We start from the raw sequence: 13,743 nt of genomic DNA on the forward strand, positions 1-13,743 counted from the left end.
CTACCTCACCGTTCCCATGCACCAGTCCTCCCAACCATTCCTAAGGTTTCTGTGGAGGGACCGCTTATGGCAATTCACTTGCCTTCCCTTCGGTCTGTCCTCAGCCCCTTGGTGTTTCACCAAATTAATGAAACCTATGGTGGCGGCACTCCGGAGCAGAGGGGTGTGACTGATTATTTACCTGGACGATTTGCTAATTATGGCTCAGTCCAGGGAGCTAGCCATACTACACAGTCGCTGGACGGTGGCTTTGTTGGAGGAACTGGGTTTCCTTATCAACCACAAGAAATCAGTACTCTCTCCGGCACAGGAGATGGAGTTTTTGGGTTTTTTGGTGGACACCAAGCAAGCTGTCCTACGCCTGCCCAAGTCCAAACTAGCCCTGATTCGCAAATAAATCAGGGCTGTCTTGCGCAAAGGTCGAGTATCCTTGAGAGTTATCGCCTGCATAGTCGGCTTGTTGTCGGCTTCCATTCAGGCGATTTTTCCGGCCCCGCTTCATTATTGGGCCCTTCAGTGACTCAAGGCCCTCCACTTTCAGCAGGGTCTGCCTTATGTGGACGAAGTAACCCTTTGCCCGGAGTCGGTGGAAGAGTTACGCTGGTGGCTTCGCCACGCCGTCGAGTGGAACGGCAAAACCATTTTCAACTCCAGCCCGGACGTGATAATAGAATCGGATGCGAGCCAACAGGGCTGGGGGGCTCGTTGTGGACAAGCCGCAACAGGAGGGATATTGTCCGAAGAGGAGTCTCTTCTCCATATGAACGTTTTGGAACTTCTAGCGGCATTCTTCGCCATCAGGAGTTTCCTTTCCCAGTAGTCCAGTTGTTGCGTACTTTTACGCATGGACAACATGGTGGCGCTTCAATATATCAACCGTCTTGGGGGTTCGAGGTCCAGAATATTGGCGGACATCGCTTCCGACTTCTGGCACCGTTGGTGTGCCGACTTTTACGCTGTGTAAAATTTAAACGTCCTCCGCGTCCTAAATATCGGGCTATGTGGTATGTTTCCCGCGTGCTGGATATGTTTTCCTCATGGGAAGATAATGATGCTCTTTCCTTGAAGGTCCTTTCTATTAAATTGACCGTTCTTTTATGTCTGGTCTCTATAAAGAGAGTATCAGATGTGAGAGCTCTGGATATTTCTAGGCGACAGTTTTCGCCTAGGGGCGTCCAGTTTTCGGTTGTTTGCAGGACTAAGACGGGACTTCAGTCTGTCTTTTATCCCTTTTTTCCGGCGCATCCTCGCCTTTGTGTTGTACGCTGTCTCCAAGAATATGAGACACGTACGGCATCTTTATGTTCCCCTAGTCATAATCAATTACTCATCTCTTATGTCAGACCTCATCTCCCGTTCACCTCAGCTACTTTAGCTCGATGGGTGCGATCAGCCATGGAGATGGCAGGGATTGAAGTTTCCTTATTTGGCACCCATTCTTCTAGAGGGGCTATGGCCACTAACGTGGTTGTTTCAGGAGGTTCCCTGTCGGATCTACTTCTGGACGCTGATTGGTCATCTCAGACGACTTTTTGTCAGTTTTATTTTAGACCTGAAGAACATGTCTCCATGTCAGTCTTGTGATTAATGCATCTTATGTGGTGTTTTCCATGCATAATATTGTTCAGCTTTGAACTTGCAAAATATGAGCCTCCTGTCTGATATATAAATCGAGATTTTCCTAGCTTGTGACGGAAAATATAAGTTATATGAAGACAGGAGGCGAGTATCTTCCCTCCCAACCCAACCCTGTCATGGTGTTCTTTTTTCTCTTTCCAGGCTACTGAAGAGACAGAATTGTGTCTTCACAACGGAGGCTGATGTGTTCCTGAAGGGTTCTTCATTTGGTTTTCGGTTCCAGTTGGAACAGGTGGTTGCGGCCCTGTTAGTCCGGCCACCAGAAGCATGGAGTCGGAGTGGTTCCAGTTCTTCACGTTCCCGATTGCTGTTCCGAAGTTCGCATCAAGAAAGAGGAGGAGTGTTTCCAGACAGCCCCTTATATAGGAGCCATCCGGAATAGGATGGAGGGGGAGGATCACAAGGGACTGCTGGGAATTGTAGTTTAAGGAAGTTTTTTCTATGATACTTATGTTAATGAAATATTTGTAGATTTCTGCTATGAGCATTAAAAAGAAAGATTAATGCAAGATACTCGCCTCCTGTCTTCATATAACTTATATTTTCCGTCACAAGCTAGGAAAATCTGTATTATACTCCAGAGCTGTGCTCACTATTCTGCTGGTGGGGTCACTGTGTACATACATTACATTACTTATCCTGTACTGATCCTGAGTTATATCCTGTATTATTTTCCAGAGCTGTACTCACTATTCTGCTGGTGAGGTCACTGTGTACATACATTACATTACTTATCCTGTACTGATCCTGAGTTATATCCTGTATTATACTCCAGAGCTGTACTCACTATTCTGCTGGTGGGGTCACTGTGTACATACATTACATTACTTATCCTGTACTGATCCTGAGTTATATCCTGTATTATACCCCAGAGCTGTACTCACTATTCTGCTGGTGAGGTCACTGTGTACATACATTACTTATCCTGTACTGATTCTGAGTTATATCCTGTACGATACTCCAGAGGTGCACTCACTATTCTGCTGGTGAGGTCACTGTGTACATAGGTTACATTACTTATCCTGTACTGATCCTGGGTTATATCCTGTATTATACTCCAGAGCTGTACTCACTATTCTGCTGGTGGGGTCACTGTGTACATACATTACATTACTTATCCTGTACTGATCCTGAGTTATATCCTGTATTATACTCCAGAGCTGTACTCACTATTCTGCTGGTGAGGTCACTGTGTACATACATTACATTACTTATCCTGTACTGATCCTGAGTTATATCCTGTATTATACTCCAGAGCTGTACTCACTATTCTGCTGGTGGGGTCACTGTGTACATACATTACATTACTTATCCTGTACTGATCCTGAGTTATATCCTGTATTATACTCCAGAGCTGTACTCACTATTCTGCTGGTGAGGTCACTGTGTACATACATTACATTACTTATCCTGTACTGATCCTGAGTTATATCCTGTATTATACTCCAGAGCTGTACTCACTATTCTGCTGGTGAGGTCACTGTGTACATACATTACATTACTTATCCTGTACTGATCCTGAGTTATATCCTGTATTATACTCCAGAGCTGCACTCACTATTCTGCTGGTGAGGTCACTGTGTACATACATTTCATTACTTATCCTGTACTGATCCTGAGTTATATCCTGTATTATACTCCAGAGCTGCACTCACTATTCTACTGGTGAGATCACTGTGTACATACATTACATTACTTATCCTGTACTGATCCTGAGTTATATCCTGTATTATACTCCAGAGCTGCACTCACTATTCTTCTGGTGGATAATTTTTCTCAGGATCGATGGGGGGGTCCCAGAAGTTAACCCTCCACTAACCATCTTGTTATTCTCTATTCTATGGATAGTGATAATCTCTTGAGGTGGGAATACTCTTTTCAGAACATCTAATCATTGTTGATACATCCTGCTTACTGATGCTTTCCCTTTCATGCTGCGCCATTTTTCTGTTGCCTATAAAAGTCACTGGGAGACATTTATCAAGACCTGCGTAGAGGAAGAGCGGTGCAGTTGCCCATAGCAACCAATCAGATCGCTTCTTTCATTTTTAAAAAGGCCTCTGAAAAATGAAAGAAGCGAGCTGATTGGTTGCTATGGGCAACTGAGAAACTTTTCCTCTGGACAGGTCTTAATAAATCTCCCCCTATATCCCTATGAAACATAATCGCTATAATAGACGAAAATAATGGGGTAACAATCCTATACGAGAGATTGTGACCCGACACTTGCCTATGATCTCCATGAAGATCTGCTTCCAGTGCTCGCATGTCTGGAACCCGTGTTTCAGCGCGGAGTCTGCGGGGAGGTGAAGGAGCTGCTGTTGGAGGAACGACTCCCACTTCAAATAATCTTTATATGTCTGGAAGGAGGATTTACCTTTGTAGGTCGTCTGCACGGAAACATGGATAATATATAAGGTAGATGTCGTGTGTCAACGCTCAGCGCTCTCATATATATATATATATATTAATGTATATTCAGGACACATGGGGACGCACTATTCTCTGCCTGGTACAATTCTGCTGATTCTCATGAAATGATAATATAAAGATGAATAAGGCAGAAGCACAAGAAGTTCCGGGCCGGCTCTGGGGGATGCAGTAAAATTCTTATCAATTTTAACGGAGCACGTTGTGTCGAAAATACAGTGCGATCTGCGAGCAGCATGATAGAGCAGGAGGAGACGAGAGGATTCATGTATAGTTTTTGTGAGAAAATATTCATTAGAATTTGTGATTTATTCTTAAACATCATCTCATTCTGGGCTACGGAGTCCAGTGGGCGGTCTCATCACTAACTGACAGCCTTTCCTAGTCGTAGGACCGCCCACTGGACTTCAAAGCCCACGATGAGTGGAGGTTTAAAGGGGTAGTCCACTGCCCCAGCGTTCGGAACATTTTGTTCCCAACGCTGGGTGCGGGCTAAGGGGGTCGTGATGTCACAGCCACGCCCCCTCGTGACATCATGCCACGCCTCCTCAATGCAATTCTATGGGAGAAGGCGTGGCAGGGGACGCCCCCTCCCATAGACTTGCATTACGGGGACGTGGCATGACATCACGAGGGGGCGTGGCTGTGACATCACGACCCCCTTAGCCCGTACCCAGCGTTGGGAACAATGTTACGAATGCTGGGGCAGTGGACTACCCTTTTAAATGACCAAATGAAAATGAAATGGTTTTCCACAAACTAAACATATGAAGGTGTAGATCAGGGTAACCCGACCAGGGTGTCTCCAGCTGTTGTAAAACTGCAACTCCCAGCATGCCCGGACAGCCTTTGGCTTCAGTTGCAGTTTTGCAACAGCTGAAGGCACCCTTGTTGGGAAACACTAGTGTCGAGCAACTCACATCCATATCCAAAATAATGGATCGTATTTGTATTAGGTGTTTAAAGAATTCTACTCAGTTATTTTTGAGTTTTTTTTTTTTTTTTGGCTTCTGGGAAAGCTGGGTGACAAGCAATATGGCCTGCACAGCTGGTGGTTGTAGCGTATATAAAAGAGAAGGGGCAAAATATCAAATATCAAAATGGACCCTCATTATAGTACGTGACGTGCCACTGATTCTCAAATTGATCTATAGAAAGAAGTTCTGTACAGGTTCTTATGGCCCAATAGCAAAGAGAATGGAACCAAGGACAGCTGGGCCCCCACTTTCCATAGGTCCCCACTTTCCATAGGTCCCCACTATCCATAGTTCCCCACTTTCCATAGGTCTCCACTTTCCATAGGTCTCCACTTTCCATAGACCCCCACTTTTCATAGGCCCCCACTTTTCATAGGCCCCCACTTTCCATAGGTCCCCACTTTCCATAGGCCCCCACTTTTCATAGGTCCCCACTTTCCATAGGTCCCCACTTTCCATAGTTCCTCACTTTCCATAGGCCCCCACTTTCCATAGGCCCCCACTTTCCATAGACCCCCACTTTCCATAGACCCCCACTTTCCATAGTTCCTCACTTTCCATAGGCCCCCACTTTCCATAGGCCCCCACTTTCCATAGGTCCCCACTTTCCATAGGTCCCCACTTTCCATAGGTCCCCACTTTCCATAGGTCCCCACTTTCCATAGTTCCTCACTTTCCATAGGCCCCCACTTTCCATAGGTCCCCACTTTCCATAGGTCCCCACTTTCCATAGGTCCCCACTTTCCATAGGCCCCCACTTTCCATAGGTCCCCACTTTCCATAGTTCCCCACTTTCCATAGTTCCCCACTTTCCATAGGCCCCCACTTTCCATAGGCCCCCACTTTCCATAGGTCCCCACTTTCCATAGACCCCCACTTTCCATAGTTCCCCACTTTCCATAGTTCCCCACTTTCCATAGTTCCCCACTTTCCATAGGTCCCCACTTTCCATAGACCCCCACTTTCCATAGTTCCCCACTTTCCATAGGTCCCCACTTTCCATAGTTCCTCACTTTCCATAGGTCCCCACTTTCCATAGTTCCTCACTTTCCATAGGTCCCCACTTTCCATAGTTCCCCACTTTCCATAGGCCCCTTAGCAGCCACAGGGTCTGTCTCTATAGTATGTGTCTCTTGCACTCAGGGGTATCACCCAGCTTTGCCAGGATGTTGTATCCGACTAGTTTTATATCCACAAAGACGGGGAGAAGGCGGCCATGTTGGCTGTCACCCAGCTTTACACATGAATCAATTAACAGAGAAATAAAATACTTCAAATATTTTTCGGGGTATCTCTTTAACATTGGGACCATTAGATCTGTCATGTACAATGAAAGCAGCATCAAAATGGCTGGAGACATCAGACGGAAGTTGACCGGTTCTTAGAACGTTTTTTTTTTTTTACATTTTTTTTACATTTTTCTGCTATGTTCACACGGTGGGATTTCTGCTAATCCACTCAAATCCTGCACAGAAAAGCAGACAGTGGATTTCACACCGTTTTGCATAATTAAGCGAACTTTTGTATGGAATTCCGGCTGAATTCTTGTGCGCTCAAAACACAAAATTCCGGCTGGTTTTAGATTTTTGATGAATGTGGAAATTCCGCCGTGTAAATGGGACAGCGGAATCCTATTGCGGTCAATTCCGGCAGAATTCCACACGAAAATTCCGCCGGTGTGAACATAGCCTCAGTCTGCAAAAGTCTAACAACTTATATTGTCCTTACGGATTCAAAGGCCATGGAGATCCACTGGACCTTTCCGTCTTTCACGCCCACGGCCCCATGGGAGAGCTGGCCCGGGAGGAGGTTCGGCTCAGGGATGTTCTTGCATTCGGGGTGCAACATCTGGAGAAAGGAGGATATACTGTAACCTGGGGAGACAAATTATTTTGGGATACAGACAATGAAACAATTTGGCATCATAGCAGATGGTCTGCAAAATATAATATGGTATAATAGAGTCAGAAAATGAGGGTTAACCTAGTGTTAGATTTTATAATCCTCCCAGTTCACTGCCCCCATCATGATAAACCACCCCCGGCCTTTATTTTTATTATTTTTTAGTTTTCTACCTTATATTGCTCTGTATTTTCTGCTCAGTCAGATTCACAGACTGGGAAGGGGCGTTCCCCAGCAGGCGTGACATCATCTGAAGCCATACAGGGGAGAACTTCCTCCCTCACTCTGCTACACACAGCTCAAAGCAGTTCAGTGTGAGGTGAGCCATGATTGGCTAAGGCTGCACCCCCCCCCCCCCCTCAGCAGTCCAGATTGCATTTCCTGCTTTTGGACTTCTGCCAGGCCAGCAGGAGTCCAAAGTCTGTGCAAAAGATGGGGGGGAAATGTGCTGTGGACAAGTAGGGGGACACCTAGTGGCAGCTTTTTTTAAACACAAATAAAACATAGAACACATATTTTGTTTAAAATACAAAAAGTACATTAAAAAGATTTTTTATTAACAATAAGGAGTGCAATAGCAAAAAATGAGTTTTAATGAGAGCGCCCATTTAAATGTATTTGTGGTCCAATTGGTTTTCGTACAGTGCAAACAAATATGGCTGGATGGCAAATTCCTACTGTAGATAATGCACCAAGAAATGATGGTATAGAGGGAAAAACTAGATCCCTCCGTCTGACCAGAAACATGGAGAACCAAGGGAACAAGTCTACACCGGGCTCCAAATCATATCTGCCTACTGGAACCAAATGGCCAGGCCCAGCTAATCTTGGACTCTAAATCATCTAAGAACATGGAATAACGAAAAGGTATGTCAGCCCCTCAGAATCCCATAGACCATTTGGTCCCAAATAGTTATAACAGAATACAGGCCAGTCCTGAGCGCGATCCCTATAATCATACTATGGAAAGCCTACTTGACTCCTTAGGGTGCGTTCACACTGAGTAATAGGAGAGGAATCCTTGCGTAAAAATTCCGCAGCAGAATTTATGTTTTTTTTTCGAGTGAAATTTGCGAATTTTGAACTAAATTTTAGCGAAAATCGTGCGAAATGTATGCAAAATTATAGGAGGAAACTGGGTTTTTTTTTATGTTGGACTACAACCACCAATAGGAATTTCCCTTTTTATTTATTTATTTTTTCGTGCGGAATTTACGTACTAATTTCACGCAAATTCCATGTGGAAATGATTTCAAGCGGAATTTTTTTTACCATTGACATCAAATGACTTCTGCTCGCATATCCCCTGAGAAGAATGAATATGTTCTTTCTTCTAGCGGAACGGAATTCCACGAGAGGAATTTATGCAGTGTGAACAGTGCAGAGTAAAATACATTGAAGTCAGTGGCAAAGCAGATGTTAAAGGGGTATTCCAGTCAAAAACATTTTTTTATATATCAACTGGCTCCGGAAAGTTAAACAGATTTGTAAATTACTTCTATTAAAAAAATCTTAATCCTTCCAATAGTTATTAGCTTCTGAAGTTTTCTGTCTAACTGCTCAATGATGATGTCACGTCCCGGGAGCTGTGCATGATGGGAGAATATCCCCATAGGAGCTGGACAGCTCCCGGGATGTGAGTCATCAGAAAGCAGTTAGACAGAAAACAGCAACTCAACTTCAGAAGCTAAAAAGTACTGAAAGGATTAAGATTTTTAAATAGAAGTAATTTACAAATCTGTTTAACTTTCTGGCGCCAGATCATTTATAATAAAAATTCCACCAGAGTACGCCTTTAAAAACAATTTTTTATATATCAAATGGCTCCAGAAAGTTAAACAGATTTGTAAATTACTCCTATTAAGAAATCTTAATCCTACCAGTACTTCTCAGCTGCTGAAGTTGAGTTGTTCTTTTCTGTCTGACCACAGTGCTCTCTGCTGACACCTCTGTCTGTCTCTGGAACTGTCCAGAGCAGTATATGTTTGCTATGGGGATTTGCTCCTACTCTGGACAGTTCCTAAAATGGACAGAGGTGACAGCAGAGAGCACTGTGGTCAAACTGAAAAGAACAACTCTACTTCAGCTGCTAAGTACTGGTAGGATTAAGATTTTTAAATAGAAGTAATTTACAAATCTGTTTAACTTTCTGGAGCCAGTTGATATGAAAAAAATAAAATAAAATTTGTTTTTAACTGGAATACCCCTTTGGGGTTGAAAGTGGGTCAAGTTTGACCAATGACAACACAGAAATCCCTCCATCAAAACCAAATCATTAACACTGTCTGATAACAATAGCCAACATGTAATGTAAAAGTATAGCACTCACCTGAGGGGAGACACTGCGCTCCGCCCGGCTTCACCAGCTCCGTATTACTGGCGATCAACTTGCATAGTCGGCAGAGATTACCGATTTCTTTGAAGAGGTCAAACTTGTCGTCGTAGATCACCCTGCCCTTTCAGAAAAAGACAAGAACGAGGAAGTGGGAAGATGTCAGGCGGCTGATAATAGGGGATTGATACAGTAATGCATGAAAGTAAATCCATAAGGTACAGGCAGCATGTTATAGAGCGGGGAGAGCGGAGTAGATTGATATATAATAATGTGGGAAAACAGTCAGTATAAGCTGTCATTTATACAGTTTAATGCAATCAGGGCTAAGGAGTCCAGAGGGCGGTCCTACTCAGTAATAGATGGACTTCCTTGTAGGACCACCCACTGGACTCTTAAAGGGGTACGTTGCTGCTCAGTGTTTGGAACAAACTATTCTGGAGCCAGGAGCTCATGATGTCACAGCCCAGCCCCTCATGATGTCACGCCCCGCCCCCTCAATGCAAGTCTATGGGAGGGGGCGTGACAGTCGTCACGCCCCCTCCCATAGACTTGCATTGAGGGGGCGGGCGTGACATCATGAGGGGGCTGGGTAATGACGTCATGAGCTTCCGGAACAGTTTATTCCAAACGCTGATCAGTGGAGTACCCCTTTAAGTCTAGAATGAGCAGGAATTACTAAGAAAAAACTGGGATGTCCCCATACCATTTTTTTTTTTTAAGACTAAGTTCAGTTACTTATTTTTCCAGTACTCATTAATATCAATTATCAATACTTTTTTTAATGTCATGTGACAACTGAGGTGGCTCTAGTGAAGCCTTAGACGGAAGTGGATCATGAGGACCTCACTGACAGTCATTATTAAGATATGCCCCCATTAGTAAGGTAGGAAATCCCCCCTATTAAGTAGAAGCCCCCAGTAGATAGGAAGGAAGCAAAGCCCCCCTCTATTAGGAAGAAGTACCCAGTAGATAGGTAGGTTGGTAGGTAGGGAATCCCCCCTATTAGAAAGGAGCCCCCAGTAGATAAGTAAGGAATAGTGTTGAGCGGCATAGGCCATATTCGAATTCGCGAATATTCGCGAATATATGGACGAATATTCGTCATATATTCGCGAATATTTGCATATTCGTTATATTCTCGTTTTATTTTCGCATACGCGAACATTCGCGTATGCGAAAATTAACATATGTGAAAATTTGCATATACAAAATTAGTACACGCGAAAATTCGCATATACGAAAATTCACATATGCGAATGTTCGCATATGCGAATTTTCGCACGCCAGTCTCACACAGTAGTATTACAGCCTTCTTTACACCACACAAGCTGGAAGCAGAGAGGGGTGATCACTGTGATGTGTACTGTGAAGAAAAAAACAAAAAAAAAAACGAATATTCGTAATTACGAATATATAGCGCTATATTCGCGAAATTCGCGAATTCGCGAATATGCGATATTCGCGAATAATATTCGAATTGCGAATATTCGCGAGCAACACTAGTAAGGAACCCTCTCTACCCTATTAGGTAGAAGACCCCAGTTGGTAGGTAGGTCAGTTATGAAACCCCTGCAGGTGGGTAGATAGGGAATCCTCCTATTAAGTAGAAAAAAATGGCAGGAAGGGAACAAGCCCCCAGCAGGTAGGTAGATAGGAAATCCCCCTATTAGGTAGAAGCTCCCAGTATACATGTAGGGAACCCCCCTACCCTATTAGAAAGAATCCCCCAGTTGATAGGTAGGTTAGGTAGCCCCCCCCCCACCCCCTTGCAGGTTGGTAGATAAGGAATTTCCAAATTAAAGGGGTACTCCGCTGGAAAAAAAAATCTAAATCAACTGGTGCCAGAAGGTTAAACAGATTTGTAAATGACTTCTATTAAAAAAAATCGTAATCCTTCCAGTACTTTTCAGCTGTTTTCTTTTTGAATTTCCTTTCTGTCTGACCACAGTGCTCTCTGCTGACACCTCTGTTCATGTCAGGAACTGTCCAGAGTAGGAGCAAATCCCCATAGCAAACCTCTCCTGCTCTGGACAGTTGCTGACATGGACAGAGGTGTCAGCAGAGAGCACTGTGGTCAGACTGAAAAGAAATTCAAAAATAAAAGAACTTCCTGTGGATCATACAACAGCTAAGTACTGGAAGAATTAAGATTTTTTTTAATAGAAGTAATTTACAAATCTGTTTTACTTCCTGGCACCAGTTGATTTAAAAAAAAAAAAAATGTTTTCCAGTGGAGTACCCCTTTAAATAGAAACCCCCAGTAGGTGGGTAGGGAATCCTCCCCTTTAAGGTAGAAGCTCCCATTGGTAGGTAGGGAATTGTATCAGGTTATCATGTGACCCAATTTAAATAAATGCATACGTTACTATTGTCCAGATTGACTCCAATTTGATGCCATTTCTACCATTGGTTACCTATGCAAAGTCATTATAGCAGTGTTATCCCAACCAGGGTGCCTCCAGCTGTTGCAAAACTACAAGTCCCAGCATACCCGGAGGCACACTGGTTGGGAAACAGTGCATTAGGGCAATGTTCTCCTTTAAGTGATACCATCCCACAAATAACTAAAGACGCTGATAACACATCCGGCTCTGCTACATGTCGGTGCGCTGTACGTTGTAGATGGAGACCAAGTTTCTTACCAGTTCTCCGAGGACATGATTATCCGGGACTCTCGTCCGATTTACCCCACGAATTCCAAAGACAACGAACACCATGGCCCCGGTGTCCACAAGGGGGCGCACTGCGGGCTTCCCACATGCCGTGTTCAAACAGGGATTGAAATTTAACGTTGGAGAAGACTTCTTTGGAACGCCTGAAACGGCAAGAGTGAAAAAAAAAGCTATAAAAAATACAAAAAATAATCTTTATTCAGAACAAAAATGTTTGTGACGCCATCAAGGAAAAACATCGCTATCTCCAGGTTGTGGACGTTCCATTACGGTGTTTGCTACAGGGATGTGACTATGGGGTGTTGCATTCAGAACAGTAAGGCTGCGTTCACACTGTGGAATTTCTGGGCAGATCGAGCCGGCGGTGCTAGGACCCAGCAGACTGCATTGCTGCCCCCATAGACTGCAATGCATTTCTGGGTGGATCTTTTGGGAGATCGGCTCAGAAATGCATTGCCATCTATGAGGACGGCAATGTAGTCCCCTCGGTCCAAGTGCCGTCGGCTCAATCTCCGGCAGAAATTCTGCCCAGAAATTCCACAGTGTGAACCCAGGCTAAGGGACTATTCACACAGCAGAATTTGCAAGTGGAATCTAACCTAAAACCCTAAACAGCTGTCTGGGCATGCTGGGAGTTGTAGTTTTGTAACAGGAGGAGTGATGAGAGCGTGATGACTTATCTTGTTGGAAAATAGTTGAGCAGGAGACTCGGTAGTCCTGTTCTCAATAACTATAGCAGTGGTATCCAAACTGTGAACCTCCAGCTGTTGCAAAACTACAACTCTCAGCATGCATGGACCACTGGGAGTTGTAGTTTTGCAACAGCTGGTGGTCGACAGAAGACTCGGTAGTCCTAGTTTCAATTACTATCGCAATGGTATCTAAACTGTGGACCTCCAGCTGTTACAAAACTACAACTCCCAGCATGCGCAAACAGCTGGGAGTTGTAGTTCTGCAACAGCTTGGGGTCCACAGAAGACTTGGTAGTCGCGTTCTCAATTACTATAGCAGTGGTGTCCAAACTGATGACCTCCAGCTGTTGCAAAACTACAACCCCCATCATGCCCGGACAGCCGTTGGCTGTCCGGGCATGATGGGAGTTGTAGTTTTGCAACAGCTGGAGGTCCACAAGAGCAGAAGGAGTAAAAAGATTTTATCGCTTTGGTAAAATGGTTGAACGAAAGACTCAGTAGTCTCTAATATGGATACGTTTGCAACTTCCTGTTCTCAACAGCTGTCCGGGCATGCTGGGAGTTGTAGTTCTGTAACAGATGAAGGTACATAGGAAGAGTGATGAGACTGCGAGGACTTATTGGGTGGGAAAATGGTTGAGCAGAAGACTTGGAAGTCCTAGTCTCAATTACTATAGCAATAGTATCTAAACTGCGGTCCTCCAGCTGTGGCAAAACTACAACTCCCAGCATGCACGGACAGCTGGGAGTTGTAGTCCTGCAACAGCTGGGGGTCCACAGAAGGAGTGCGAGGGCTTATCGGGTGGTAAAATGGTTGAGCAGAAGACTCGGTAGTCCTGTTCTCAATTACTATAGCAGTGGTGTCCAAACAGTGTACCTCCAGCTGTTGCAAAACTACAACTCCCATAATGCCCAGACAGCCGTTGGCTGTCCGGGCATGATGGGAGTTGTAGTTTTGCAACTGCTGGAGGTCCACAAGAGGAGGAGGAGTGAAAAGATTTTATCGCTTTGGAAAAATGGTTGAACAAAAGACTCAGTAGTCTCTAATATGGATACGTTTGCAACTTCCTGTTCTCAACAGCTGTCCGGGCATGCTG

General features: G+C 44.4%; 1 protein-coding gene across 2 annotated transcripts in view; it reads right to left on the reverse strand.

Annotated features, from left to right (window-relative positions):
- DISP3 (dispatched RND transporter family member 3) overlaps positions 1-13,743 on the reverse strand; it is a 170,648-nt gene that overhangs the window by 10,429 nt on the left and 146,476 nt on the right. For both annotated transcript variants that reach the window (XM_056544641.1, XM_056544642.1), the window contains exons 15-18: positions 11,925-12,097; positions 9,277-9,403; positions 6,774-6,919; positions 3,869-4,028 (exon numbers count right to left, since the gene is read on the reverse strand). In XM_056544641.1, coding sequence (XP_056400616.1) covers positions 3,869-4,028; positions 6,774-6,919; positions 9,277-9,403; positions 11,925-12,097 — 606 coding nt within the window. The remainder of the gene's footprint in view (positions 1-3,868; positions 4,029-6,773; positions 6,920-9,276; positions 9,404-11,924; positions 12,098-13,743) is intronic.

Source organism: Hyla sarda, chromosome 10, assembly GCF_029499605.1.
Source record: "Hyla sarda isolate aHylSar1 chromosome 10, aHylSar1.hap1, whole genome shotgun sequence".
NCBI classification, from domain to species: Eukaryota; Metazoa; Chordata; class Amphibia; order Anura; family Hylidae; genus Hyla; species Hyla sarda.